At 55.9% G+C, this 27132-nt stretch overlaps 1 protein-coding gene across 6 annotated transcripts in view; it reads left to right on the forward strand.

Annotated features, from left to right (window-relative positions):
* The window catches only part of WNT11 (Wnt family member 11), a 49830-nt gene extending 28490 nt beyond the window's left edge, over positions 1–21340 (forward strand). For 4 of the 6 annotated variants that reach the window (XM_030918437.1, XM_030918436.1, XM_030918438.1 and 1 more), the window contains 5 exons: positions 1436–1609; positions 11143–11378; positions 12989–13266; positions 15967–16259; positions 20493–21340. In XM_030918437.1, coding sequence (XP_030774297.1) covers positions 1527–1609; positions 11143–11378; positions 12989–13266; positions 15967–16259; positions 20493–20667 — 1065 coding nt within the window. In that variant the 5' untranslated portion in view covers positions 1436–1526 and the 3' untranslated portion in view covers positions 20668–21340. Of the gene's footprint in view, positions 1–1435; positions 1610–8923; positions 11379–12988; positions 13267–15966; positions 16260–20492 lie in introns of those variants that run through there. The other 2 variants (XM_030918435.1, XM_030918434.1) reach the window with 2 other exon arrangements.
* The last annotated feature ends 5792 nt before the right edge of the window (positions 21341–27132 follow it).

Below are 27132 nucleotides of genomic sequence, written 5' to 3' on the forward strand. Positions count from 1 at the left end.
GCTGTGTCTGACTCCGGGCGAACGCCAGGTGTTGGTAAATTTGGGAGAAGCTGGGAAGGGAGTTAATGAGGTGAGAATGAAGTGAAGGAGAAAAAAAGCGGAGAAAGCGGCTCCGCGGGCTGCGGGCGGGCGGGGCAGCGGCTCCTTCGCGGCCCGCGGGCGCCGCCTGGAGGCCAGAGGCAATACCGCGCCTGCCCCGCGAGCTTCCCCGCTTCGCCAAGGCTGGGCTGCCCAGTCCCGGCTCGCACGCCCCCATCCCCACCCTCCAAAGTGGGGCGGCTAAAGACGGTCTTGGAGACTCCGAATCTTCTCTGTACAAAGAGCCCTACCATCCCGTTTCCCATCCTCCCCTTCCCACAGCGAGAAAGAGGGGCCCCGAGCAAGCCCCATTTCCTGATTTCGCCGGACACCCGGCTTGCCGCTCCCTAGCTGAACAACTCCACCTCTGCGCCTCCGTTTCCTCATCTGTAAGATCAGGCAGTGATAGTACCTACCTCACGGGGTGCTGGGAGGAGCAGATACGATCGTGTTAGGAAAGTTTTTGTTGTCGTCGCTGTTGTTGTTTTGAGACGGAGTTTCGGAGTTTCGGAGTTTCGCTCTTGTCGCCCAGGCTGGAATGCAGAGGCGCAATCTTGGCTCACTGCAACCTCCGCCTCCCTGGTTCAAGCGGTTCTCCTGCCTCAGCCTCCCCAGTAACTGGTATTACAGACGCCCGCCACCATGCCCGGCTAATTTTTTGTATTCGTAGTAGAGACGGGATTTTGTCATGTTGGTCAGGCTGGCCTCGAACCCCTGACCTCAGGTGATCCTCCCGTCTCGGCCTCCCAAAGTGCTGGGGTTACAGGCGTGAGCCACCCTGCCTGGCCAGGGAAAGTTCTTTATAAAAGCGGAACTGTGCCCGAATTGCCCCAGGGTACTGAGGCACGGTTGGCAAGAAGAATTGCCGAGGCCCTAATAACTAATGATCAGTATTGCGGGGATAAGCCCCAGCACCGGGGCCTCGACTCTGCTGCCTTACCCGGACTCCTGATTCCTCATTCCTCTCCTTTCCGTCCCACGTCTACGTCTGTCCGGGTTTCCCCTCTGCCTCCGTGGCTCTCAGCCTTGTCCTCTTAAGCGTCATTGTCTCTCTCGCTGTGTCTGCCCAGTCTCTCCGGGGGTCTCCGGTTCTGCCGCCTCCTGTCCCTCCTTTCGGCTGCCCCGGCCCGAGGGGCGCGAAAGCGCGTTGGGGCCCCAGGCCCCGCAGGGGACACGCCTTCGGCCGCGCCTAATTCGAGCCAGGCGCGGGACGCGTCCCCGGGCCGGGCGGAGCGGGAGGGGACGCCCGCTGCGCTAGGCCTCCCCCGGCCCCGACCCCTCCTTTGTAATTTGAATAAAACGCCTCCCCTGCCCGCGCGCGGCCTTAACCCGCCGCCTCCCCTCTCCCCGGCTGCAGGCGGCATTCAGGACCAGCGGCGGCCGGGCAGGCGGAGGACTTCAGCGCGGCTCCTCCTGGGTGTGACCCCGGGCGCGCCTGCCGCGCGACGATGAGGGCGCGGCCGCAGGTCTGCGAGGCGCTGCTCTTCGCCCTGGCGCTCCAGACCGGCGTGTGCTATGGCATCAAGTGGCTGTGAGTAGGGACCCCACATCCACGCGCACAGGCCGGGGACTGGGGCGGCGGAGGGCTTTATGGGGTCCCCTGGATGGTGCGAGCGTACCAAGACGCGGGAGCCCAAGCTGGCTTGGCGGTCGGTGGGCAAATCATCCCTAAGCCTCCGTTTGTAAAATGTCCCTACCTCCCGGAGGCTTGCGAAGAGGGAGTGAGACGGGCGTGGACCGCGATGGAAGCGCCTGGTCCTGTGCAGCTGACGGTGGCGCAAGGGCCGCGGAGTTTCTGGCCACCTCCGCAGGGGCAGATGGAAAAAGACATTCTGTTCAGGGGGTGCAATCCAGAGCGGCCAGCCCAGGTGCGTTCCTTGTCAGTCAGTCTCCTTGACTTTAGCCTTGACTTTAGCGAGAGTTCCGCTGAGACACTCCTGCCCCCTCCACCTGGGTGACCTTGGGAAAGTGTCACTCGACCTCTTGGGGCCTCCTTGTCCTCGTCTGTCACAGGAGGGTGAGACTCTCCACCTCACTGAAATCAGATGAGAAGAGGCTCCTGAAAGGACCTCAGAAGCTGTCAGATGCCGCCGTACACATGTGCAGGGCATTCCTTGAGATAGAAATTATTCAGGCAGGGGTAAGAGGGAGAGAGAGGCGTGGTGCCGAGCTGAAGGGAGTGCCTGCTCAGGGGGCTGGGAGTGGTGAAGAGAGGAGTACATGCCAGCCCCTTCCTGGAGGAGCTGCTCTCTAAGCTAAGAGAGATAAGCCCAGGCTGTAAATAACTCCGCAAGTGTCCAAGTGCCCGAGGAGAAACCAGAGGGGGGTTCTGGGGTCCTAGAGGAAGGAAGCCCACCTGATGGGGACACAGATTTGAGACACCAGGAAGCTTTTCCGGGGCTGTGCCCCTAGTGACTGACACACTGCCAGGAGTTGGCTGGTTCGGGCAATGGAGAGGAGGACGCTGTGGGCAGAGGGGCTCACTCAGAGGGAAAGTCCAGGACAGGACAAAGGTATGGAGTTTGGGGCTGGGCCAGGGAGCCTACAGATAAGACAGCAGGGGGCAGGTTGTGGGGGCTGGGGAGGGCGCTGCAGAGGATTTGTGAATTAGTTGGAAGACAGGGTGATAGTGGGTGCGCCACCAGCAAACAGTCTGGAGGTCACTGGCCCTGCCCCTTCTTGGGCCAAGTTATTGATTAATTGATGATTCAAGGAGGGAACCCTGTCTTCCTGCCTTTCTTGTTTACAAGAAGAAGACTGGTCTCAGCGGTCTCCCAGCCCTGGGCACTAGCTTTTCCCAGCTGTCCCTGAGGAGTTCTGTGAGACTGCTACGGGGTACCCAGCACTGTTCCAGCTGGCAGGGACGTCCGATCAGCGAGTCCAAGCTCTCTCATCCACCACCACTATTTTACAGATAAGGATACTAAGGTCCAGGGAAGGAGAGGATTGGCTGAAGGAGCGTCAGAGGCCTTGCACTGGGCTTGGATGTCATTTGCTGCCTATGAGAGTCCTGTGGGGTCACTGCGCTCATCCCTGCTCCACAGTGGGAACACTGAGGCCCTGCAAAGGGCGTGATGCACACAAGCCCCCACGCTGGCATGTGGTGGGATGGACGGCTGGCTAAACCTGACATCCATGTCCTCTGTCCCCACCGCAGTCAGGCTGCCACAGAACTGGGTGCGACTCATTGTGTGCCTTAAAGAAGCCCCCAGCCTCTTGGGGGAGATGGACATATAGAAATACAAAGCGGACTGTGGTCTGTGTCCTAGCAGAGGGAGCATGGCAGCCCAGCGGAGGAGTGGTCAGTTCTACCTAAGAGAGGTGCCTGGGCCAAGATTGGAAGGACAGGGAGGATCTGGATGGTCAGAGATGGAATGCAAAGCAGGCATCCTAGGCGGGAGGCACAGCACGAGCAGAAGCCCCGGAGGCTGTACAGTGCATGCGGGGAGACCTGGAGAAACCAGACACCACAAGAGCCTACTCCTAAGTGCCCCAGACGCTGCTCCAAGAGCTTGGGTCATTTAATTTAGATCATACTGCACTCTTATGAGAAGGTGATAGTCTAGCAAGGAGGATTAAAGAGAGGTGGGAAAAGGGATAGAGTTTAAGAATAACAATTATCTATGTGTGCATTGTATATGTGTATATATAGATACACATGTGTAGGCCACGTGCATATATGTATGCATATGTACATATATGTCTACACACACACAGCCTCACTGCATGCTAGGCACCGTTCTAAGTGCTTTATATATATTGTTCCATTTAAATATCCCAACCACCCTGTGAGGTGGGTGCTGCTATTACCCCCATTGCACAGAAGAGGAAACAGAGGCATGGGGGACTCTAGCAGGGTGTCACAGCTCAGAGGAGGCAGGTTTGAGTTAAGCTGCCTGGCTCTGTGGCCTGTTGGGCACAGTGAGCCCCAGCATGGCTGGGAGCAGGAAAGTGTTCGGTAAGGCTGGAAAGCCGGGGACTCGCCCAGGAGCCTCTGCTGGCCTGGGCTTTGGAGAGTGAGCTGGAGATGAAAGGGGCGCTTGACACAGGAACTGAAAGCCAACATGGCCCAGTGGCCTGGAATGCTCACCTGGTGGGTGCGTGAGACGCAGGCTGAGCTGGTGGGGTGGGGGCTGGGGAGAAGGGATCAGAACCTGGCTGCCCATAGAGGCACCTGCCCAGAAATAACCTGGGGATCCTTCCCTACCTTACCTCCACCCAGGCCAGGCACCAGAAGACTCCCAGCCCCTCAAGTAGTCGGGGTCCCACGTGTAGGCTGCCCACTCCCTTCTTGGCTTCCCTGGGTAGCGGGAGGGTTTGAGGGGAGTCCTACTCTCCTGTGAACCACGGAAGCGGTGGGGTGAGAGGAAAGGCCCAGGCTGGCTGGGAACATCCACACAGGCGGCCCCCTTCCCTGGGCAGTCCCACATCTGCCACTCCCACGGAGGTGGGGCCAGGAGGCTCTAGAGGGCCATGGTGCTGCAGAGTAGGGTGCCAGACTGGGACTGCGAGACCCAGCCTGAGTTCTACAGGTCAATCGCTTTAGCTTTTCTGAGACTCAGTTTCCTCAGCTCTAAGATAGAGGTAGAAGGAGCCCTACCTCGGGATGCGGGAGGCCTGGGGTCTAGCTTGTCTCTGCCTCTGATTGGCTGTGTACAGATCTGGGCAAGCCCTGCCCTTTCCAGGCCTCAGTTTCACCACTTGCATAGTGGGAGCTGGTGACGCTGTGGCAGCTCCCCTTTGGCTTCTTGGTTGAGAAGCGTCAGACCAAGACCTGTTACGGCTTTACCTTGCAGGATGGGCTGCACAGGTGGGTCAGCATGTGTGAGGCCAAGGGGACGGGCTTCCACCTCTGAGGTCTGGGCAGTCGGGTGTGAAGGGGACCCAGTGTCATTTCCAGGCAGGGCTGGATCTGCAGCCTCCAGGCCCTTCATCAGCCTCCATTTCTCTATCTATACAGTGGGGACAAGGGCTGGATGGATCCCTCTTCACTCTGGAGTCCTGGGACAAAGCCTAGGAGGGAATAGGAGGACTCTCAGGCTATGGCGCCCTAGGGGCTTCTTCTTCCTGGACAGGCAGCTGCAGCCCCACGCTGGGGTGGCTGGTGAAGAAGGGGCACTTCCAAGGTTCCTAGACCTCACCCTGGTTCCTAGACCTGGTGCCTAATTGAGGAGTTAGTTGAGGAATCATGGAGGGAGAGGTTCCCCATGGTTACCCCAGGGGAACAGACGGAAGCCTGGGGAGAGGCTGGGCTTGCCTGGGTGGCCTAGAGCCCGGGTTCCTGCTCCATCCTCTCTGCCATGTGGGCACCAGGATGAGGTGGGCCCAGGAAAGCCCAAAGGGACATGGGCAAGGGAGGGACAAAGGTCTGTCTGGGAGAACAGGGTCTCCTCAACTCCATTGTTCTCCCACCTCAGGGTCAGCAGGCTCCACAGATGCAGAAGCACAGGTATTCCAGGGCAAGACTGAGTCCCAAAGCCAGTCCGAAGCCCTCACCAGCCTCCTCCTCACCCCAGAAGCACAGATGTGGGCATCAGGGTCTTTCCCACCACCCCCCATTGACCTCATCCCATCTCTCTCCTGGCAGCTGCCAGGCTACATTTTGGGTGGCACTGGTGGGGGCACCTTCTGAGGCCCTCTGAGCCCAGCTCTGCCGAAGCCTCACCTGGAAATGAGCTGGCAACATCATTCAGCACCGCGGGCAGCCGGGCTGCAGAACTGCAGAGAGGGACCTTGGGGCCCAGGTCACTTAAAGGAGCCTGAACCCAGCTCCCAGGTCTCTGGCTAGAATTCATCATGTGACCTGACCCCTGTGCCTAGAGGGAGAGGGATGCTGTGAAGTGCAGGTCCAGGAAGGAAGCCCTCCTTTGAGGGTGCCTTACCTGGGCCAGGTTCCCCAGAGCGGCCTGAGGGTAGAGTTGCTGGCACCACCAGGAAAATACCTCAGTGAAGTCATTTGATAGCTTGTGTTACCAATGTCAGAGCCTATGTTGTTCTCGGGCATTGAGCAGTATGGATGGGGAAATTGAGGTGGAGCAAGGGGCAGTGACTTGCCCCAGGTCGCATAGGGAGAGAGCTGCTGAGCTAGAGCTTGAACCCAGGTCTCTGCCCCAGCCAGTCCCAGCAATGCCCCCAACTCCTGAATGAGAGGAGGCCTCGCCATCCCGGTAGGGCCCTGAGCTTGGGCCTTGCCTGTGAACTCTGCGTTCCCTCCTGTCCTTTCTTCCACCCTCTCCCCCAGGCCCCCACCCCCAGATAAACTGAAATGTTTCCAATTAGGGGTCTGTTGGAGTGAAGCGAGCGAGATGTCCACAAGGAGAACTCCCCCGCCTCCCATCCTAATCCTTGATTACCTCCCCAAGGGGGATTTATTTGGAAACGGTCATTACCACTAATTACCAGATGACCGCATGGCCCTCCTCGGGAGTGGAATCTGCTGCCTCCCGCCTGCGATCTCTGCCTGCAGCCCCGGTGGGCGGGTGGCCTCCCTGGCACGCATGGCAGCCTGCTCCTGTCCCAGCCTCAGCCTCCAAGGCGGACCCCTGGGCCTTCACACTGCTCTATGCCCACCAAGGCCTCTGGATCTGCTTCTCATTTACCCTCGGGCCGCCTGGGGAGTCTGAGCTTCATCTGGAAGGTGCTCTGACAGCACCTTCTCCCTCAGCCTTCTCAGGAGGTTGGAGAAACTGAGACCCAAGGTGGCTCCAGGGCTCACCCCAGGGTCCCAGCCAAGGAGACCCAGACACCAGGAGCACCAGTCTTCCTTCCCTGAGAGCTGCAGCACCCAGCACTCACAAGCTGTCTGCACTGAACTCTCCGGGAAGAGGCTCAGCCCCCATCGTCCCACCCCGTGGCTTGAGCTGGAGCCCAGGGAAAGACATGGGAGGCTGCCTTCATTGCCTGAACGCCCACCATGTGCCACGAGTCTGCTGCTAGGCCACACGCTGATGTGCTGTCGCCCACGTCATCCTTCTCATTTGAAAATGGAGGAAGCTGGCTCAGAAGGAGCGGGAGGAAACTTGGGCGAGGACGAGCGGCAGAGCAGGCTCAGGACGGGCTGGGTGGGGACCACCCAGGGTAAAGCAGAGTGGGAACCCAGAGAGAAGTGACCCCAGTGCCTGCAGGGACTGACAGCCTCACCGAGAAGGATGACAGGGCCTGCTGGGGGGTGCTGGACAAGCACAGCCCCTAAAGCAGAGCTGATCATCCCCTCCGGGCTGCCCTCTGAGGTGTGAAGTGGGAGGCTGTGTCAACCAGGAAGGGCCATGCCCATGTGGGGCTGTTACCCTGCGATGACACCTTATGCAGGGTCAGGGTTTGCTGGGTGGAGGTGGAGGGGCTGCTGACAACCAGGAAACACACTGAGGTGATGGCGTGTGCCTCTGTGTGGTCACAGCCCACCAGGGATTACGGCAGGGTTCAGCAACAGGTTCCCCAAGAAGGTGAGGCCAGGGCAGGCCAGAGCAGTTCATTTAGGTCAAGAAACCGCATCTGAGGGCTGCTGTGTGGCCCACCCTGTGCCATATGCTGGCATCTAGACACACCAAACATTTCCCGGCTCATAGTTTAGGGGGTGGCAGTGAGGGGAGACTGCCCTGGACACCACAGTTGATCTTACACAGGGCGAGTCGTGCCGCCCTAACCACAGGCACCAGGCCCTGCTTTCTGGGTCTCTGGGAAGGTTTCCATTTGGGGGGATTATAGGGTGGGTGGGCATGGCAGAGCATGAGAGGCAGGAGGAAGTGAAGGAACCTATTGAGTATTTATCATAGCACATATCATTCAGCCTTGGCAAGACCCTGAGAGGTCCCCACGTTGTAGCTGATGCCCAGAGAGGGGCAATAGTTTGCCCAAGTTTGCCCAGCACACAGAGGACAGAGCTTGAGTGAGAACCCAGGCCTTCTCACTGTCTGGTCCAACACTTGCTAGGCAACAAGCGGGGGACTTAGCTTCATCCATGAATTTTTTGTTTGTTTGTTTTGTTTTTTGAGATGGAGTCTCGCTCTATCGCCAGACTGGAGTGCAGTGTCATAATCTCGGCTCACTGCAATCTCTGCCTCCCAGGTTCAAATGATTCTCCTGCCTCAGTCTCCCAAGTAGCTGGAACTACAGGCACACACCACCACGCCCAGCTAATTTTTTTGTATTTTAGTAGAGACCGGGTTTCACCACATTGGCCAGGATGGTCTTGATCTCCTGACCTCATGGTTCACCCGCCTCGGCCTCCCAAAGTGCTGGGATTACACATCTATGAATGTTTAAAACACTTTGCCTACGTTCTGTTATTTAAGTCTCACCACAGCCTTTTTTTTTTTTTTTCAGTGGACAGGGTTTCACTGTGTCACCCAGACTAGAGTGCAGTGGTGCAATCATAGTTCACTGTAACCTCAAACCCCCAGGCTCAAGTGATCCTCTCAAGTAGTTGGGACTACAGGCATGTATCACAACACCCGGCTAACTTTTTACTTTTTTACTTTTTGGTAGAGACAGGGGATCTCTCTATGTTGCCCAGGGTGGTCTTGAACTCCTGGTCTCAAAGGATTCTCCTACTTTGGCCTCCAGAGTAGCTGAGATCATAGACATGAGCAAAAACCCCCAGCCTTATAGTAGCCTTTTGAAGTAGTAATTATTTCTCTTTTTATTTAATTTTATTTTTTTGAGACAGAGTCTCGTTCTGTCGCCCGGGCTGGAGTGCAGTGGTGCAATCTCGGCTCACTGCAACCTCTGCCTCCTGGGTTCAAGCAATTCTCCTGCTTCAACCTCCTGAGCAGCTGGGATTATAGGCATGCACCACCATGCCTGGCTAATTTTTGTATTTTTTTAGTAGAAACAGAGTTTCCCCATGTTAACCAGGCTGGTGTCAAACTCCTGACCTCAGATGATCTGCCCCCGCCTTGGCCTCCCAAAGTGCTGGGATATTACAGGTGTAAGCCACCACGCCTGGCCTTATGATTTCTTTATAACAGATGAGGAACATGGAGCCCAGAGAGGTTGGGTAACTTACCTAGGTCACACAGCTGATGTCGAAAGCTTGTGCTCTTCCTGGGGCCAGGCCAGGAGCAAGAACAGCTGGGTCATTGATTTATAACTGTTGATAGCTTTATCCAGCCGTTAGACTAGGGGATCCTTGAGGAAAGGATCTGTGTCATGTTCATTACCAAATGAGTCTGGGAAGAGTTGGTGCTTAGAAAATACTTCTTCCACAAGTAGATTAAGTTCATTTATTCATTCATGTCCAGAAGCAGGGGAAAGGCATTCCTGGCCTCAGGAAAAGCTTGGGCAAAGGCATGGTGGCAAGACAGTTGCTTTCAGAGAAGTCAAGAACCTGGTGTAGCTGGATGTCAGGATGAGGACGGGAGGCTGGGGAGAGCTGGGAGGCCAGGCTTTGAGGGGCTCTGAATGTCAAGTGGCAGCCCTTGGCCTTGACTAGGCAGGTCCAGGGAGGCTGCCCCCAGGTAGGAAAAGACCACCAAGGTGGTAATTGTAGTAGCTTCCATGACTGACCACTGACCACAGAGCGTCAGCCCTGGGCAGAACGTGTGACACACATTGTCTGATTTAAGCTCTCAGTTAATACTGGGAGGTTGGTGGGAGAGGAGAGGTTAAGTGACTTGCTCAAGGTAGCAAGGGGAGTGATTCGCCTGGAGTCTACCCAAGCCTGTGCAGTGCCCTTGGCAATAGGCTGCCTCCCTCAGAACTCAGCTCAGGGGTTCTAGGATCTCTACCTTGCCAGGTCTCAGCCCTGACCCTGGGCGAGAACCGCTGGGGCCACAGCAGGCGGGGCACTCAGCACTTCTGGCTGCACAATGGCCCCTCTTGGTTCCCTGTCCCTCCTGGGTCTCTGCTGGGTTGCTGAAGGCCAGCTGACTCTGGGTTCCAGATGGCCCCTGCTTGGGTGGGGGGACCAGGAGTGAGTCCCTATGGAGTCTTTTAGGGTTGTGGGGTCCTTGAGTGCCGTCGATGCAGCCTGGCCCTCAGAGAAGGCCTAGGAGAACAGCAGATCCAGGAGGAACCTGGTCCTAGAGTCTTGGAACCGAAGTGCCCAGAGCTGGGATCTGGGAGGCTCTTGGGTCCTCTAACATCACCAGGGTTCATAGAGACCCACTAGGCTAACATTTCCCAAAGCATGGATGAGGTCAGCAGCCTCAAGCAAAGGGCTCTGTGCTCAATATACTCGATAGACTCCCTGAGTTAAACAAAACCAAGCCTGTTGCTTTGCTGCAGGACTTCTCAGGGCCTTTAAAATGTAAATATGCATCCTGACTCTCCAAGCAGGGACATAGTACATTGTGTTCCACAAATGGATCCCTTTTGTCAGTGTCTCACTGGAGCCCATTCTGGGAAATACGGTTTATAAGTGCAAACACAGAGGCCCGAAGAGGGGCAATGAACTATCTAACATCACACAACGAGTTAACGGCCAAGTCTGGATTAGATACTAAAATTTTCAAGTTCCAGGTCATCAGAAAACTGAGTGGCTCTTTAATCCTTTATTAGGAATTCCTTGCATGGATATGGGACTTTACAACATAATAAATGGTTTTAGTAATCACATGAAACAATGATGGAAAACTCCGACCTCATGTTGCACATCTAGTAAGGCTTCAGTTAATAGTATATATAATTATTGTGATTATAAGAATCTAGCATTTCGCATGGTTTCTGGCACATAGCTGCTCAGTGTTGAATGAATGTTGAATAAAGACTAATAATTCACAGCTGTGTGAGAACTAAATCAGGTGGTGGTGGTGAGCTTTGTGAACTATACAGCTGTTTTGTTCGTATAATTATCATAAAGCTTAGGTAGGATGGGGGTTGTGATCCTATGTTATGAATAGGGCCTGAGGCCCAGAGAGGGACAGTGATGTGCCCAAGGTCACACGGGGTGGGAGGGGAATCCACTGCTCTGCCAGCTGGCACTTTGGGAGCCTTTCTTGGAAGGAGCCAGGAAACCAGGAGGCAAAGTCCATTGAAGGCTGGGGTCAGAAGGGCGGTTGGAGGCCATGTGGCCCCTGACAACCCTGTCTCTCCTTCCATCGGTCATGGCCTTTCCATGGTGTGCAGGGCACTGTCCAAGACACCAGCAGCCCTGGCACTGAACCAGACACAACACTGCAAGCAGCTGGAGGGCCTGGTGTCTGCACAGGTGCAGCTGTGCCGCAGCAACCTGGAGCTCATGCACACGGTGGTGCACGCTGCCCGCGAGGTCATGAAGGCCTGTCGCCGGGCCTTCGCCGACATGCGCTGGAACTGCTCCTCCATTGAGCTCGCCCCCAACTATTTGCTTGACCTGGAGAGAGGTAGGAGCTGGCAAGGCTGCTAAATGCATGTGGGTGCGGGTGAAGGAATTCAGGCATCGATCTGTGTGTGTTTAGATGGAGGGATGGGTTCATGGGCGGGTGGATGATGGATTCATGGATGAATGACGGGTGGATACAGGCATGGATGAATGGGGTATGGGTGGATGAATTAATCATAAGATGGGTGTGTAGGCATGAATTCACAAATAAGTAAACACAGATGAGTGGCAATATCAGTGCAGGGAGCTTGAAGAACAGCACATGTACCTGTGTGCCCCCATGCATGAATGAAGGAATGAGCCAAGGCTGTGGCCTGCTGTACTTGAGGCCACATGTCAGGGAGGCTCCTGGGAGGGGAGTCTAGAAACAAGAATGCTATAGAGCCCACCCTCAGGGCAGACAGGTGTGCCACAGGTAACACTGAACCAGGCTGCTGAAACTGTTGCACCATGCACAAAGCAGTGTAAAGACAGAACATCTCAAAGACTTCCTGCAGGTGGTGGCCTCTGGTGGGGGGGGTCTGGGAGACCCATGTATAATAGGGAGGCTTTTGACAGACAGAAGTGCCCCAGTAGGTGCAATCTCTCTCCTGCACTGTAATAACTTTTCTTGTGGGTCCTAAACAGTAGCAGCTAATGTTTGACAAACCTTCCTTTCTTCCTGAATTATTTGAACTCCAGAGCCAGCCTGTGAGGTAGGTGTCATCACCCATATTCTACAGTTAAGGAAACTGAGGCTGGAGAAGGGAAAGTGGCTTGCTAGTTAGGAGACAGAGCCAGGGCTCGGACCAATGGCCAGGACCCCGCAGCTGAGGCTCCTGAGTGCCGTATTTGTTTCCTAGGGCTACTGTCCAATGGGCCACAACTGGCTGCTTGCAAACAACAGATGTGTATTGTCTCGAAGTTCTGGAGGCCAGAAGTCCAAAATCGAGGTGTCAGCAGAGCCGTGCTCCCCTTGAAGGTGCCAAGGAAAATCCTTCCTGGCCTGTCCCTAGCTCCCGGTGGCAGTTGGCCATCCTTGGCATTCTTTAGCTTGCAGCTGCGTCACTGCAGTCTCTGCCTCTGTCATCACAGGGCAAGCTCCCTCTTTGTGTGTCTGTGTATCCGAAATCCCCTTTCTTACAAGGACACCAGCCACTGGCCTAGGGCCCACCCTGATCTGATATGACCTCGTCTAAGCCCCATTACATCTGCAAAGACCCCACTTCATCATAAGATTATGCTCACAGGTCCAGGGGTCAGGACTTGAACACATCCTTCGGGGGGACACGGATCCACGCACAGCAGGCCCTTTGTGCATTTGTCTGGTGCATCAGGAGCTCAGAGCCTGGGCTTCACTACTGTAAAGCATCCCCTAACGCCAGTGCAGGGCAAGTGGGTGAAAGCCCAGAGCTGTGAGTGTGAGTAGGAGGACGTGGGCAAGGGCATGCCTGTGGGTGTGGGTCGAGTGTGGCTGTCAGCTGGTATATTCGGAAGGAATTGGGGAAGCAGGGGTGACAGCTCAATGGCCCTAGTGCCAACCCCTGCTGGCGCCACCTTGGTTACATGAGGATGTGGGCGAAGGAGGAAGACCTCTGACCTGGGCGGCTGACCTTTCCCTCCTACCCCCAGGGACCCGGGAGTCGGCCTTCGTGTATGCGCTGTCGGCCGCCGCCATCAGCCACGCCATCGCCCGGGCCTGCACCTCCGGCGACCTGCCGGGCTGCTCCTGCGGCCCCGTCCCAGGTGAGCCACCCGGGCCCGGGAACCGCTGGGGAGGATGTGCGGACAACCTCAGCTACGGGCTCCTCATGGGGGCCAAGTTTTCCGATGCTCCTATGAAGGTGAAAAAAACAGGATCCCAAGCCAATAAACTGATGCGTCTACACAACAGTGAAGTGGGGAGACAGGTAACCACCCACCCCATCCAGCCCCAGATAGTTGTGCTTGTACCATTGGCCGGAAAAGGGCCACCCAGCGTGCCCCGATGGTGGGGGGTGCGGGGGGACGGGCCCTGACTGGCCCACACCTGACGTGCCTCACACTGTCCTCATCCTCAGCCCTTCCCTCGCTAGCTGCTTGGGGCTTGTCTCGCTTTCCTTCTCCAGGGGTCCACCGGGGTTTGGGTTGTCCAAGCAGAAGGAGCACTGAACTAGGAGTCAGGCGCTCTGAGTTCTGGCCTTGGCTCTGGCACTAAACTCACTTAGGGACATTGGGAAAGTCAGTGCCTCTCTAGCCTCAGCTGTTCCCATCTATACAATGGTGGAGGTGACCTGGTGCTGAGTCCCCATCTGTCATGTTCCTCAAGCTGTCCCTCCCTCCAGGGTGTGGAGAGGGCTGTGGTCAACAGAAGCCTATCCTGAGGGCTCATCTGCTTGGACGTAATGGGGACTCCCACCCATACCCACTGCAGCCGCTAGAACAGTTTCCTCCAGCATTAATTATTACCAGGTTTTCATTCATTCCTCACCTCACTGCCCAAAAGACTGGGGTGAGTGGACCCGTAAGTGAATGAACTTTCTACCAATCTGTGTTGCAGACACTGTGCTTGTTGCTCCATACATTTCTGTTCTGTGGTCACAGAACAACTCGGGTAGGCCCTGTTGCCCCTTTTCACAGATGGAGAAAGGACCGTGAATGGCAGGGATGGCCACTTGGCCAGAGCTGCATGTGCAGATGGCATCTCATTAGCTCCTCCCTGCACCCTTTAGCCCCATTTTACAGAGGTACTAAGTGAGGCTGAAAGCACTTCAGCGGCTCAGCCCTATAGCACGATAGAGCCCAGGACTGTGGGACTCACAAGTCCAGGGATTTCCGTGGCCTCACCTGCTCTCAAGGGTCTGACTTGTGTGAGGATTCTAGGATGTCCAGGCCATCCTTGGACAGTTAGGGAAACTGAGGCCAAATCATACTGTGGATCTATAGCAGAGTCTGGCTAGGAACTCAGGACTCCTGCCTCCTGGCCCTGCTGACCTGTCCCCGACCCCTGCTCATGAAACCCAGTGTGAGCCCTTCACCAGCGGCCTGCACGCCCACCACCATGGCCATGCCCACCATCATGGCCAGGCCAGCTGGACGCCACATGCTGCCAGGGGCACAGCCCTCCCCTCCCCACCATGCAGTCCAAAGAGGATCTTCAGCCTCAGGGCAAATCAGGACCGTCCCTGAGGCCATCTGCAAAAGGGGCCAGTATCTCCGAAAGCTGCAGGGCTGCTGAGGATTAAATGAGATCACAAACACGTTTAGTACCTCGGGAAGTTCCAGGCCCCTTCCCCCAGCTCATGCTGAGCAGCAGAACCTAGTTCACCTTCCCTCGATGGCTCACCAGTGCCTCGGTGCCCTGCAGTCCTGCTGACTTCATCCCTGTGACCTCCACAGACTTTTCTCAGCAAATTCCAGATTGGGTACCCAAACGTACTCCCTGGGTCCTCACTTCCTGGCACTGGTGAGGAGAAGGAGCCCTGGGACCTTGCCCAGCTTCCCCACTAACTCACTTGTCTTGGGCAGGTCCTGCCCACTCTGTGCCTCAGTTTCTCCATCTCTCTGATGCAGGGGATGGACCCAGGTTCCCATGACTCTTGCAGGTCTCTGAACAGGAGAGGCAGGAGGGAGGCCTGGGCAGGGGAATCCAAGTCTTGTGTTGAAAGAAGGGTTTAAAAGGCAGAACTGGAAGGCCTGTAGAAGGCATCTAACTTCTGCCCCTCAGGTATGAATGGGGAAACTGAGGCCCAGGGAAGCTGGTGGGCCCCAGTCCTTTTTGAAGCCAGGGCAAGAGGCTCCCCAAGCCTCTGAGCCCAAGGGGCCTCCACCATAGTTATTACTTAAATGGGTTTTTCAAAACCAGTATTGATTTAACTTTTATGGTTCACAAAACCCTTTTGTGTGTGCCATCTCATTTCATCCTTACAGCTCTCTGCAGGGCAGGAATTATGTGCTCGCTTTGCACGAAAGAAGACAGAGGCCCTGAGTGGTGACGTAGCTTGCTGAGGGTGGCCTGGCAGGAGCACTGGCAGTGGGGGGAAAGCCAGCCAGGTGGCAGGGAGGTGCCCCCTGCACTCACCCCTGCCTTTTCTCCCCTTCCTACCCTCCTCCCTTCCTTCCTTCTCTTCTTTTCTTCCTTTTTTCCAGCAAGCAGTTAGTGAGCGAAAAAGCATGGAACAATTAAAAGCCACCGCTTTTGGAATCACCCTCAGATCTGGGTTCAAATCCCAGCTGCTTGATTTTCTGACTGCACCCTTGGGCATGAGACTTAGCCTCTCTGAGCTATTGTTTCTTCTTTTTAAAATGGGGGAAGTAAGGATACCTCCCTTCAAGGGCTGTTGTGGTGATCCATCTCCATTATGCGTTAGAGCGCTTGGTATACAGTAGGTGCTCAATAATGACATCCCTATCCCTGCAAACGCCTTTCTTCCTGCCCCTCAGCTGTCCCCCAAGCTTGCAGGAAGGCCCACACCACCTCCAAGCTTTAAAGCAAAAAGCTCTATCACTTGAGGCTCCAGCAGGCAGTGACTCCCTGAGAGCACCCAGCCATGGGTGGGTGGGGCTGGGGTCCCGGGGCAGGCCAGGGAGGGGACTGTGGCCGCCCAGCCGACGCCTTCCCCTGTCTGCAGGCTCTGCGCGCCTCTCTGGAAATGAAGTGTAAGTGCCATGGGGTGTCTGGCTCCTGCTCCATCCGCACCTGCTGGAAGGGGCTGCAGGAGCTACGGGATGTGGCTGCTGACCTCAAGACCCGATACCTGTCGGCCACCAAGGTAGTGCACCGACCCATGGGCACCCGCAAGCACCTGGTGCCCAAAGACCTGGATATCCGGCCTGTGAAGGACTCAGAACTCGTCTACCTGCAGAGCTCACCTGACTTCTGCATGAAGAATGAGAAGGTGGGCTCCCATGGAACACAAGACAGGTGAGGCCTGCCGCCACCTTGCTGGGAAAGGGTCACCCGTGTTGCACATACTGTTCCCCAGCTCAGGGCCATGCACACAGCAGGGACTCAGGTGGCATTTGGGGAATGGAGTCCCTGCTCAGTTGAGAGAGTTGGCCCCAGAACTGCTAAATGGAGATGCCAGGGTCCTAGGGTCCCCTGCAGAGCTGCTGGGAGCACCTGTTCTGCACTGTGCCTGGCAGGGGCCCAGTGAATGGAGGCTGATGGGAGGCTCCTGCTCTACCTTCCCCAGCTGGGGAGACAGATGGGAAGAGACAATGATGCTATTGGGAGATGGGACAGGAACGAGGCTGCCCAACATAAGATAGGTGCTCAGAAAATGTTTGTCAGATGAACAGATGAAGGGTAAAGGCCATACAGCCTGCTTGTTGCACAGCAAAGGGACTGAGGTGCCAGGGGAGATGGGGACAGCCTACAATGAGTGAGGGAGAGCGATGTCTGCCGCATTCCGTGCAGCGACACTGCCCGGTGTCCTCGCCTCTGTGAGCCCTCTCCCCGGCTCCCTGCTCCTCCCATCTCCTCCTGGGGACCCTGAGCCTGGAACCCTACCACAGCCCCAGTCACAACTGCTGCAGTCGGCTCAGGACAGGAGAGTGAGGGAGCCAGGGGTGACTGCAGACCTACTGTGTGCTGGGTGGGGTTGGTGAGGACTGCACAAGCAGCATTTCCTGAAGACGGTGCTGGCGAAAGCTGGTCCCAATCTACGAGAGAAAGAGCTCTGTCATCACATGCTTTTGGGAAATTCTCTGGCAATTCACAAGGCACTAGAACATATGAAAGGCTCTGAGGAATCTGCAGTAAAGATCTGTTTAAGCCAGTGTTTCCCAGAGGTGTTTGGCCACGGAACGCTTTTATTAAGGAGCCCCTAATAGCATTCCACAAAACTCGTGTTCTCGGGGTTAAAAGAATATTGCACCAGAGAGTGGGTGTCTGGGAACGTGTCTGGCACATAGTTGGTGCACAGCCAGCATTGACTTCCTCCGCAGCCCACGTTCCTGTCTCCAGGAGAGGGAGGGGTGGGCTGGGGGGCTTCATCCCCACAGGCCAGGGCAGCAGGCTCTGTGAGGAGGCCCAGGCTCCCATCTGGAGGCCAGATTGAGGGGGTCGACAGAGGGAAGATGGAACCAGGTCAGGCCAAGGAGACAGGAAGGAGCCAGAGGCTGGGCTGAGGTAGATGGGGATGGGGGAGTTAGAGGAGGATTCTAGAACATGGAGGGCTGCAGAAGGCCCACAGAGGACCCAAGAGTGAAGAAAAGGTCTTCCTGGATCTATGTGCAGCTCTGTGTGTGTCAGGGAGGGCACAGCAGGGGGACTTGAGCACATCCTTCACTGATCTGAGGCTCAGACTTGTCTTCCGCACAGTGGGGAGGGCACACAGGGTTGTCGCGTGATCTCCAAGCACACTTACCTAGCATCTCCCTCTCCCCTCCCGTCCTGGGCAGTCTCCCCTCCCACTGTGCCCTCTCTCCCAGTCGCCCTCACTCCTGATGAGGAGGCTCCGCCCACAGCACCACCCATCCTCCTGGCTTCCTTCACAGCCCCCACAGGTCTCCTGCCTTGCGGCTCCAGTCCTTCCCCAGGGAGGGTCCTTGCAGGCATCTGTGTTAGTTGGCTTTTGCTGCAGTAACAAACAGCCCCAATTTCTCAGTAATTCACAACCACAGACATTTCTTGCGCCCATTACATGAGACTGCAGGTCAGCTGTGTCTCTGCCTGGCTCTGGCAGGTGCTGGTGGGGGATCCCCAAGGGCTCAGGTCATGACAGGAAACCCTGGTGTGAGGGGAGCCCAGAGGGTCCCTGATCCAGCCTGGACATCAAGGAAGGCTTCCTAGAGGAGGGGAAATGTGAGATTGATGATTAGGTTGGGGGTTGGATGTAAGTGAGCTTGATGAACTGTACAAGGTGTGTGCATGTGGGGTATCTCTAGAGGCTGGCTCCCTCGCTGCGGAAGATACCTTGCAGCCTCCTCAAATCTAACCTGGGGAAACCGAGGCCTAATCTGCAGTCAATATTCCAAACCCTAGCCCTCTTGTCATATTTCTTTCAGAGGCTCACACCTCTGAAACCCACACGTCCCCCACCACCCACAGTTTGAGCCACCCTGTGCCCTGGGAGCCAGGCATCCCAATGGCCCTTCCCTGGGCCTGTGGCCCCACTGGCCCCAATCCTGGTCCCAGACACCTGGGCCTTGTCTGAGTCTGACATTGGAGGCCAAGTTTTCAGAAAATGCATGTCAGGGATCCAGAAATTTAAAAAAGAACTCTGTCTCCTTCCTACCACTCAGGGTAGAGTGCTCAGCCAGAGCCTTCAGGAGAAGGCTGAGGAGGAACTCATGGATGCTGAGTGGCTAAACAAAGCCCCAAAAGGTTCAGTAACTTGCCTTAAGTCACACAGCCACTAAGTGGCCCCTTCCAGCTCAGGCCTGGCCTCTCCCCCAGTACTGATCAGCCTCCTCTGGCCCTCCAGCTCTCCCCTTCCATCTGCTCTCACTGTTCTGAGGGCAGGCCTGGTCTTCTGCCTTTGCCCAGGCTGTTCCCTCTACCCCAGCACTCCTTCCCTCCTCTGCACAGTGGAGTGTTGCTCATCCTTCATGAATGGCCTAGATGGCCTCTCCTCTTCCAGGAAGCCCTCCTGGACTCTCACAGACCTTGTACTCACCCCGGGCAAGGCCCCTCTCCCTTCTGTGTCTGTTTCCCCATCAGTAAATATGAGGATTGCATTCGGTCACCTCTAGGACTTTCCCATATTGGACATTCTGGGATTCCTCGGTCCACATGTGGGGACCATTTGTCCCTGTCAGTGTCCCAGCCCCCTGCTGCTCTGTCCGCAACTACATCTCATGAAAACACTCCCTGTCTAGCCTCAGCCTGGCTAGAGGAGCCACCAGTCTGAACAGATGATTTGTCACTAGACAGAAGAACTGAGAGCAGTGGAAGCATGTTTGCATTTTATAGGGACCTTCAATGCCTTCGCATCCCACATTTGGGAAGAAATGCAGCCCCTGCCGGCTTCCACACCCCGCCCTTTAGGGTAGGGAGAGCAAGCCAGGGCCTTAGTTTTAGTCCCCGAGTTTAAGCCTCTACCCTTTGCTGAGCCTGTTTTCATCTGCATAATGGACATAATAATACCACTGACCCAAGGGCCCTGAGCGCCTCCACTAAGATAAGACACTGGAGGGAGTGCCTGACCCACAGGAGGCACATGGCCGACAGACCCCTCTTCCTCCACGAGCAGTGTGTCCAATGCCCACTGGGGCTTCTAGTATTTCAGCATTTATGCTAGGATTCTGCAAATCAAATGGTCTTTACATCTCTCATAATATTTAATTAAACATTAAATATGGCCGGGTGTGGTGGTGCATGCCTGTAATCCTAGCTACTTGGGAAGCTGAGGCAGGATAATTGCTTGAACCCAGGAGACAGAGGTTGCAGTGAGCTGAGATTGCACCGCTGCACTCCAGCCTGGACGACAGAGTGAGACTCTGTCTCAAAAAAAAAAAAAAGATTACACATAAACACATAAAGGTAGGATTATTAGATTGGTTGGAGGGTCTTTCCAGTATTTAGAGGTAGAAGAAATAGAAAAAAGACACCTCCAAGAAAACAAAACAAGGCTGGGCACGGCAGCTCATGCCTGTAATCCTAGCAGTTTGGAAGGCTGAGGTGGGAGGATTACTTGAGCTTAGGAGTTCAACACCAGCCTGAGCAATATAGTAGGATTCCATCGCCACAAAAATAAAAATTAAAAAATTAGCCAGGCATGGTGGTGTGTGCCTGTAGTCCCAGCTACTCAGGAGGCCGAGGTGGGAAGAGCACTTGAGGCGGGGGCCTGGGTTGGCGGGGAGGCGGGGGTCAAGGCTGCAGGGAGCCATGATCACAACCAGTGCACTCCAGCCTGGGCAACAGAGACCCCATCTCAAAAAAAATAAAAGAAAATAGTCCCATCATTTTGGTAACCCCTTATTAGAATTATAGGGAAAAGTTAGAATTACCTTTAGGTAAGGGGATTGTTTAAAATTCCCCAAAGATCAAGATAGCTTCTAAGAAGGGCTGAGTCGGTGGCCATGGGAGACGCTGCCGGCTGCCTGGCTGGGAGTCATGGGAGATGCTGCCAGCTGCCTGGCTGGGAGTCATGGGGTGTTGGTGGGTCGGTGACCAAGGCATGCACTGACCTCCTTCCTGCCCCCACAACAGGCAGTGCAACAAGACATCCAATGGAAGTGACAGCTGCGATCTTATGTGCTGTGGGCGTGGCTACAACCCCTATACAGACCGCGTGGTCGAGCGGTGCCACTGTAAGTACCACTGGTGCTGCTACGTCACCTGCCGCAGGTGTGAGCGTACCGTGGAGCGCTATGTCTGCAAGTGAGGCCCTGCCCTCCGCCCCATGCAGGAGCGAGGACTCTGCTCAAGGACCCTCAGCAACTGGGGCCAGGGGTCTGGAGACACTCCATGGATTCTGCTTGTGAATTCCAGATGCCAGGCATGGGAGGCGGCTTGTGCTTTGCCTTCACTTGGAAGCCACCAGGAACAGAAGGTCTGGCCACCCTGGAAGGAGGGCCGGGACATCAAAGGAAACCGACATGATTAAAAATAACTTGGCAGCCTGAGGTCCTGGAGTGCCCATGGGCTGGTCTAAGGAGTGGGGCTTGGGATTGGTGAGACTGATACAGACGTGACCTTTCAGGCCACAGAGACCAGCCTCCGGGAACGGGTCTGCCCCTCTTCTTCAGAATGTTCTGTGGGACCCCCTGGCCCACCCTGGGGTTGGGGCCTGCTGGGCCAACCACATGGAACCACTAGCTTGGGTTGTAAATGTTTTCCTTTGTTTTTTTGATTTTTCTTCCTTTGGGATGTGGAAGCTACAGAAATATTTATAAAACACAGCTTTTTCTTTGGGGTGGCACGTCTCGATTCCTCTTTATATATTTTATATATATAAATATATATGTGTATATATATATAATGATCTCTATTTTAAAACAAGCTTTCTAAGCAGCTGTACGAAATAAATGCTGAGTGAGCCCCAGCCCGCCCCTGCAGTTCCCGGCCTCCTCAAGTGAACTCGGCAGACCCTGGGGCTGGCAGAGGGAGCTCTCCGGTTTCCAGGCAAGGCGGCTTCCGATTGATGTCCCTTCTCCCCCCGCGCTCCCCCTACACCGGGCCCTGGCCCTGATCTCCCTGTAAGATCTCTTGGTCAAGGGCGAGGACAGACGTCGTGAAACATAAACCCAGCTGGCAGCATCTTTTTTCCTCAGGGACACATGCAGGCGCGGCTCAAAGCCTGGCCGTGTTGTCAGGCCTGCCTGCTAAGCTGGCTTCAAGGGAAAACCGTCCCTGGGCAGCTGGGATGCAGACTTCGGGGAGGCAGTGCAGATCCAGGCTCTAGCTAGCCCTGGTGGGTTTTCTGCATGACCCTGGGGAGGGCTCTCTGCCAGCCTCAGTTTCCCCATTTGTAAAATGGGAGCGGTGGGGAGGAAGGCTGAAGGTTAGGAAAGGCCTCGTGCCTGGAGGCTGGCGGCAGCGGACGTGTTGAGAAGTGGCTGGATTCTGGTTCTGTTTTGAAGGGGAAGCCAACAGGATTTGTTCTCTTTTTGCATGTGGGGTGTGAGCGGAAGGAGGCCCAAGAATGACTGCCGGGTTTTGGCTGGAGCACTTGGAAGGCGGAAGGGGCTGGATGCTGACATAGGGGTGAGGAGAGGCCTGAGGTTCAGATTTGGGCCCGTGGGGATTGTGACACTGTTTATGCTCCTAGTGGAAATACTGAGTGGATGGGCAGATATTTGGGACTGGAGTTCTGGGAAGTGGCCAGGGCTGGAGATCCACATTTGGGTGTCATCACTAAAGGAGTGTGTGGGATAGAAGAGTAAAGAGGACCAAGGCCTGGGCCTGGGGCACTCCTGCCTTGGAGGTTGGGGAGATGAAGCTCAGAAGAGACATGGGAGACAGAAGGAACAGCCAGGGAAGCAGGAGGGAGGTCGGCGGTCCTGGCTGTTGCCAAGTGAAGACAGGGTGCCAAGGGGAACAGGATCACCGCAGGCACATCACTGTCCCTCTGAGCTTCTGCGTCACCTCCCACATGTAGGCAGCACTCAACAAGAGTTGAGTAAGTGGGGTATCCCCAGTGACTGGCCAAAGCAGGTGGCCTCAAAACAGATGTAGTGGTTCATCACCTGGATCTTGCTGTGGCTGGGGGGTAACCACACAAGACAAAGGGTGTAAGAGGATGTTATAATCTGGATCTCTGCATGCACCAGAGAGACTCGGACTCAGACCAGTGCTCTTCCCTCCCCGAGCCGGCTGAGGACTGAGACACTACCTGGAGGGGCTGGGGCAGAGTGGGGCCTTGCGCAGGATTTGGACAAGTGAAGCCACATCCTTGGGGGTGGGATGACATGGATAACCCCTCAGGGGCTGGACCCATCCTGAGGGGAAGAAGGGGGGCTTTTGTGGCCATCTTCAAGGCCCAGCCTGAAAGCTTGCAGTGGGGGCAGCCAGAGCCACAGAGTCACCAGCTGCAAGGAACCTCAAGATAAGTCTTCTGGTGTGTTTTACAGAGGAGGAAATTCAGAGATGGGAAGGGCCTTCCTGTGGTCACAGAGCTGATAAGGGGCTGGGAGCTGGGGGAGGTGGAGCCCCTGCCAGCCCCTGTGTCGAAAACCCCCAGCCTCCCTGGAAGGAGCCCCTGGAATGTGTGCTCTCCAGACCCAGGGCTTCCCTGCTTCTCAGCAACCTCCTAGCCCACAAAACCAATTCCCGGTCCCTAGCCTGGAACACAAGGCCTGTTCCCCAGGCACAGGCAATTCTTCCAACAGCATTTCCTACAAATCCCAGCTGCTCAGCCTGCCTAGCCTCTGGGCATCTGCTGTTCTCCCTGACCAAGAGTGCTGTTTTCCTTGCTGGAATCGCACACAACCCTCACAGCCCTCTCCACAAAACTTTCCCCAGTGTCTTGGGTGGAAGGGATCTCCCCCTCTTCAGGCTCCCCACAACCCTCTGAACATTTAAAGCAGCCATCACCCTCCTTCTCAAGCTGCCAGCCAATGCCCTCTTCTGCAAAAGCCAGGTAAATGGCTCCCTCCTCCAGGAAGCCCTCCCCAGCTACCTTCAGCCTGGGTCAGGGTCCTCCTCTGGGTTCCCACAGCCTCTGTGCTCCCTCCAATGTTCGCGGAACCAAGGTGTTGAAGAGGGCTGTGTTGTGTCATATCATCTGTCTCCCCCACCTGTCTGGGGCCTTTTCATGGGCTGGGACCAGCCATATGCACCCATGGGCCCTGGGATCTGGGGGGCAGCACAACAACAGGGCTAGGTATAAAACCTGCCTCTGAAATGTTGGATTTGGGAGTGTCATTTGGACCTCTGTCAGGACAAGTAAATGGGGGAAACCAGACCAGGGACCAAGAATGGCTCTCAGAAAGGGTGGCCACATGAGATAAATGCTACCATTTATTGTGCACCTGCTGTGTGACCTTCTAAGCACATTGGCCCAAGTCATCACAGCAGCCCTCCGAAGTGAGTATTGTTACCATTGACACAGGAGGAAACTGAGGCTCTGCGAGGAAAGGCGGCTCGCTCCAGACCTCAGGAAGCTCCCAGCACAGCAGGGCTCTGAGCGCAGGTGCGTCCCTGCTCACACGTCTGCACTCCCAGCAGGCTCAGGGGAGCTGCGTGGAGAGCTGAAGACCGTTTCCTGGGCTGACCTGGAGGGCTGGGAGGGGAGACCTCAAGCTCAAGACAAGAGACCCTGGGGAGTCCCTGACTCAGCAGGCCACTGGCCAGTCCCCACATCTGTGACAAAGCCCTGAACCTTTCTGGCTGGCCAGGAGCTGGACAACCAAGGGGTAGTGGGAGCTGGTCCCAGTGCTTCCCCTCACCCCCAGGTCAGGACTCTAAGAATGCAACCAGGCTGAGCCCCACTCTGGGGAGATGGGGGCTGGGGCCTCTGCTAGGTGCATCACAGGGGCGTGGAGGCTCCCAGGACCTCAGAGCTCTGGTAGCTCAGTATCTCATTGTGTTCAGAGATTTGGAAGCATAAGATCTTGGTACTCAGGAATTGTGGAGTAGAAACCCCCAAACCACTGCCTTGCCAGCCCTGTAGAGGCCCCCAGGCAAATGGCCCACCCAAAAAGTTTTGAAGGCTGCATACTGATCTGAGAGTGTCAGAATTCTTGTCCCCAGCAGATTTCCCTTCCCAGAACTTGCTCCATCTCCCTCCTGTTTAAGGGGCAGCAGTCCCAGACAGGGCTCTGTGAGACTCGGAGAGTCCGAAAGATGGAGACTCCCCAGTGATGACAGCACCAGCCACTCCGAGGCGGCTCTGAACCAAGTGTGGGAGGCTGGCTGGAGACACAGGAGAGATGGGGCCTGAGGAGGGAGACAAGAAGGCGGCAGAGAGGAAACAGGAACTCCTGAAAAGAGGGAGAGATTAGTTTGGTGGGAAAGGGGAGAGTGGACAGATAAGGCCCCCTGAGGAGGCCTGGCCAGGCCAGAGGAACAACCAAGGGGCCCAAGCCCAGCCCTGAGCAAGCTGCTGGTCTGTGGTTCCTGAGGTTGCGGAGATCAGCCACCGGGTTACATAGACCAGGCCCCAGCATAATGCAGGCTCCAGTCCAGAACCCCAGACCCAGAGAGGCTGGACGGGGTAAGGGGAGTTTGGGGCTAGGAGGTAGGAATCCTGCATCTTTTCTAGCTTCTTGCTGTGTGACTCCAGGCAACCACTGGCCCTCTCTGGGCCTCTTCGGCAATTGTCTTGTCCAATTCTCACAACCGTTCTAAGGGATATAACCCAGTATCTCTGTTTTATTGATGAGGAAACTAAGGCTCAGAGAAGGAAGTGCCTGGCCCAATGTTAGATAATAATTAGTGGAAGAGCTGATATTCAAACCTTGGACTGCTTGGCTCCAACCATTGGGTTTGGTCTCAGCCTCCACAACGTGCATCCCAGGGATGAAAGTGGCTTCTGACTGAGTGGGGGTTTTGACTGGGAGCCACTGGAGGGTGTTGCAAGAGAGGAACAGGAAACAATTCAAGACTGAGCAGTTCCTGACATCTGTTGCAGGGCCTGGGAAGCGCAGTCCAGGAGCAGGTGCCGGGAAGGGGTTGCCCATCAGGATCAGGCCACAGATCAGCCACCACGTTCCCACCCTGCCCTCCCCAGGTGAGCTGCTCAGCATCGCCTGTGTGCCTGGCCATCCAGGCCCCACCTGTGTGTGTGTTGGGGTGAGGGACAGGGGAGCACATGAAGCTCAGGTGTCTTCTTCAGTGGGCCCACAACTCTTAGTTATTATAGCAGAGAGGACAGGAGGCCGAAGACAGGCAGAGCCCAGGGGCTTTGGGGATTTGGAGAGGGAAGGCCTACTCCTTTCTGGGTATTGGGAGTAGGGAGTGGGAAATAAGGAAGACTTCATGGAAGAAGTGCCATTTGCATTGGGTCTAGAAAGTGGGGTAGGATTTTAAGAGATGGAGAAGGAGGTGATGTGGAGGGGTCTGTGTGAGAACAGTCGTGGCAGTAAAGTATGCTCAGAGGATGCCAAGAGGTGGGTATGACTGGAGCTCAGGGGCCTGTGGGCACCAGGGCAAGGGTCCAAGCCAGGCTGCCTTGGGTCCTGCCAGGTGTCCAAGACCGCCACCAACAGGGCACTAGCAGCACCACTGCCTGCCCGCCAGGCCACCCGCCCGCCTGCAGAGCTGGCTGGCTCCAGGCAGAGCAATTTAACAGCCGCACGTTTAACGGGTCCCTTTGCTCCCGTATACCAAATCAATATCCGCTCTGCTCCCCAGGCTCGTGGCTGCTGAAGACAGTCTCCTTACCGGCCCCTTGGTCCGCATTGTCTTACCTGCTGGGTGCCAGCAGAGGGGCTGGAGGCCTGGGGCAGGGAGCCAGGGGTGGGTGATGGGGGAGGAGCAAGAGGAGGACGTGACTGATCTGGACAGTCATCCCAGACACCCCCATTCAGGCTGGCAGGTGAAGGCAAGAGCTTGCCAGAGGCCCAGCCTCCAGTGCTCCTGGGCACAGATGCAGTTCAAATCAGAGTATTTTATGTCTCCACTGTCTGCGCATCTGCGAAAGCATGCGGTCCTCAAGAAGGCGGTGGAGTAGGAGGCTGCCTGAGGACTGCGGGGACAACAGCCTGTTAGATGTCATTACCTCGGAGCCTCCTTCACACTCAAGATTCCCAGAGTCCATTTTTCCTAGATTCTGGTCCTCCATTCTGAACCACTCCTCAGCCCTGGGATTTCGGGACACTGGACTCAAGACACTACAAGTCCGTCATGCCTAGTACTTGAAGACTCCAGAACTGTCTGCTGCGGCTTTCTGCACCTGAAGTGCGAGATTTCTCTTTTCTTGCATCTACACCACCCTTGCCTCCCCACGTCCCCTCCCCCGGGAGTTGCCCTCTCTTCCAGTCCCATCTGACCCAAGGCGAAGTGGGAGCAGCAGGCAGGAGGCCACCACAGGCAGACCCTGGCTCTCTTCAGCCCTGGACTTGCCCTGGACATCCCGGGTGAGAGATGGGTAACCAGGGCACCCTCTGATCCAAGACCAGCTCCTGGGACCTGGCTCTTCATCCTGGGTTGTCCTGCAGGCCTGTGATGGGGCGGGCTCTGTGCTCCAGGTGACATCTGGGTCGGTTTGGAGGCTGTTCCCTCCTGGCAGTTGCTGTCCTTCCCTCCTGCTGTATTGCAGGGTGGACCTGCAGGCCCCTGGGGGCTTCTCTCCCAGCAAACAGAGATTCCATCAGCACCAGGGGCCGATCCAGATTCTCGGGAATGATGATCAACACTTCCTGTGTAGGCCAAAGTCCAGGCATGGTGTACAGTCCATTTAGGAGCA

The sequence above is a fragment of the Rhinopithecus roxellana genome, chromosome 15, assembly GCF_007565055.1.
Source record: "Rhinopithecus roxellana isolate Shanxi Qingling chromosome 15, ASM756505v1, whole genome shotgun sequence".
Taxonomy (NCBI): domain Eukaryota; kingdom Metazoa; phylum Chordata; class Mammalia; order Primates; family Cercopithecidae; genus Rhinopithecus; species Rhinopithecus roxellana.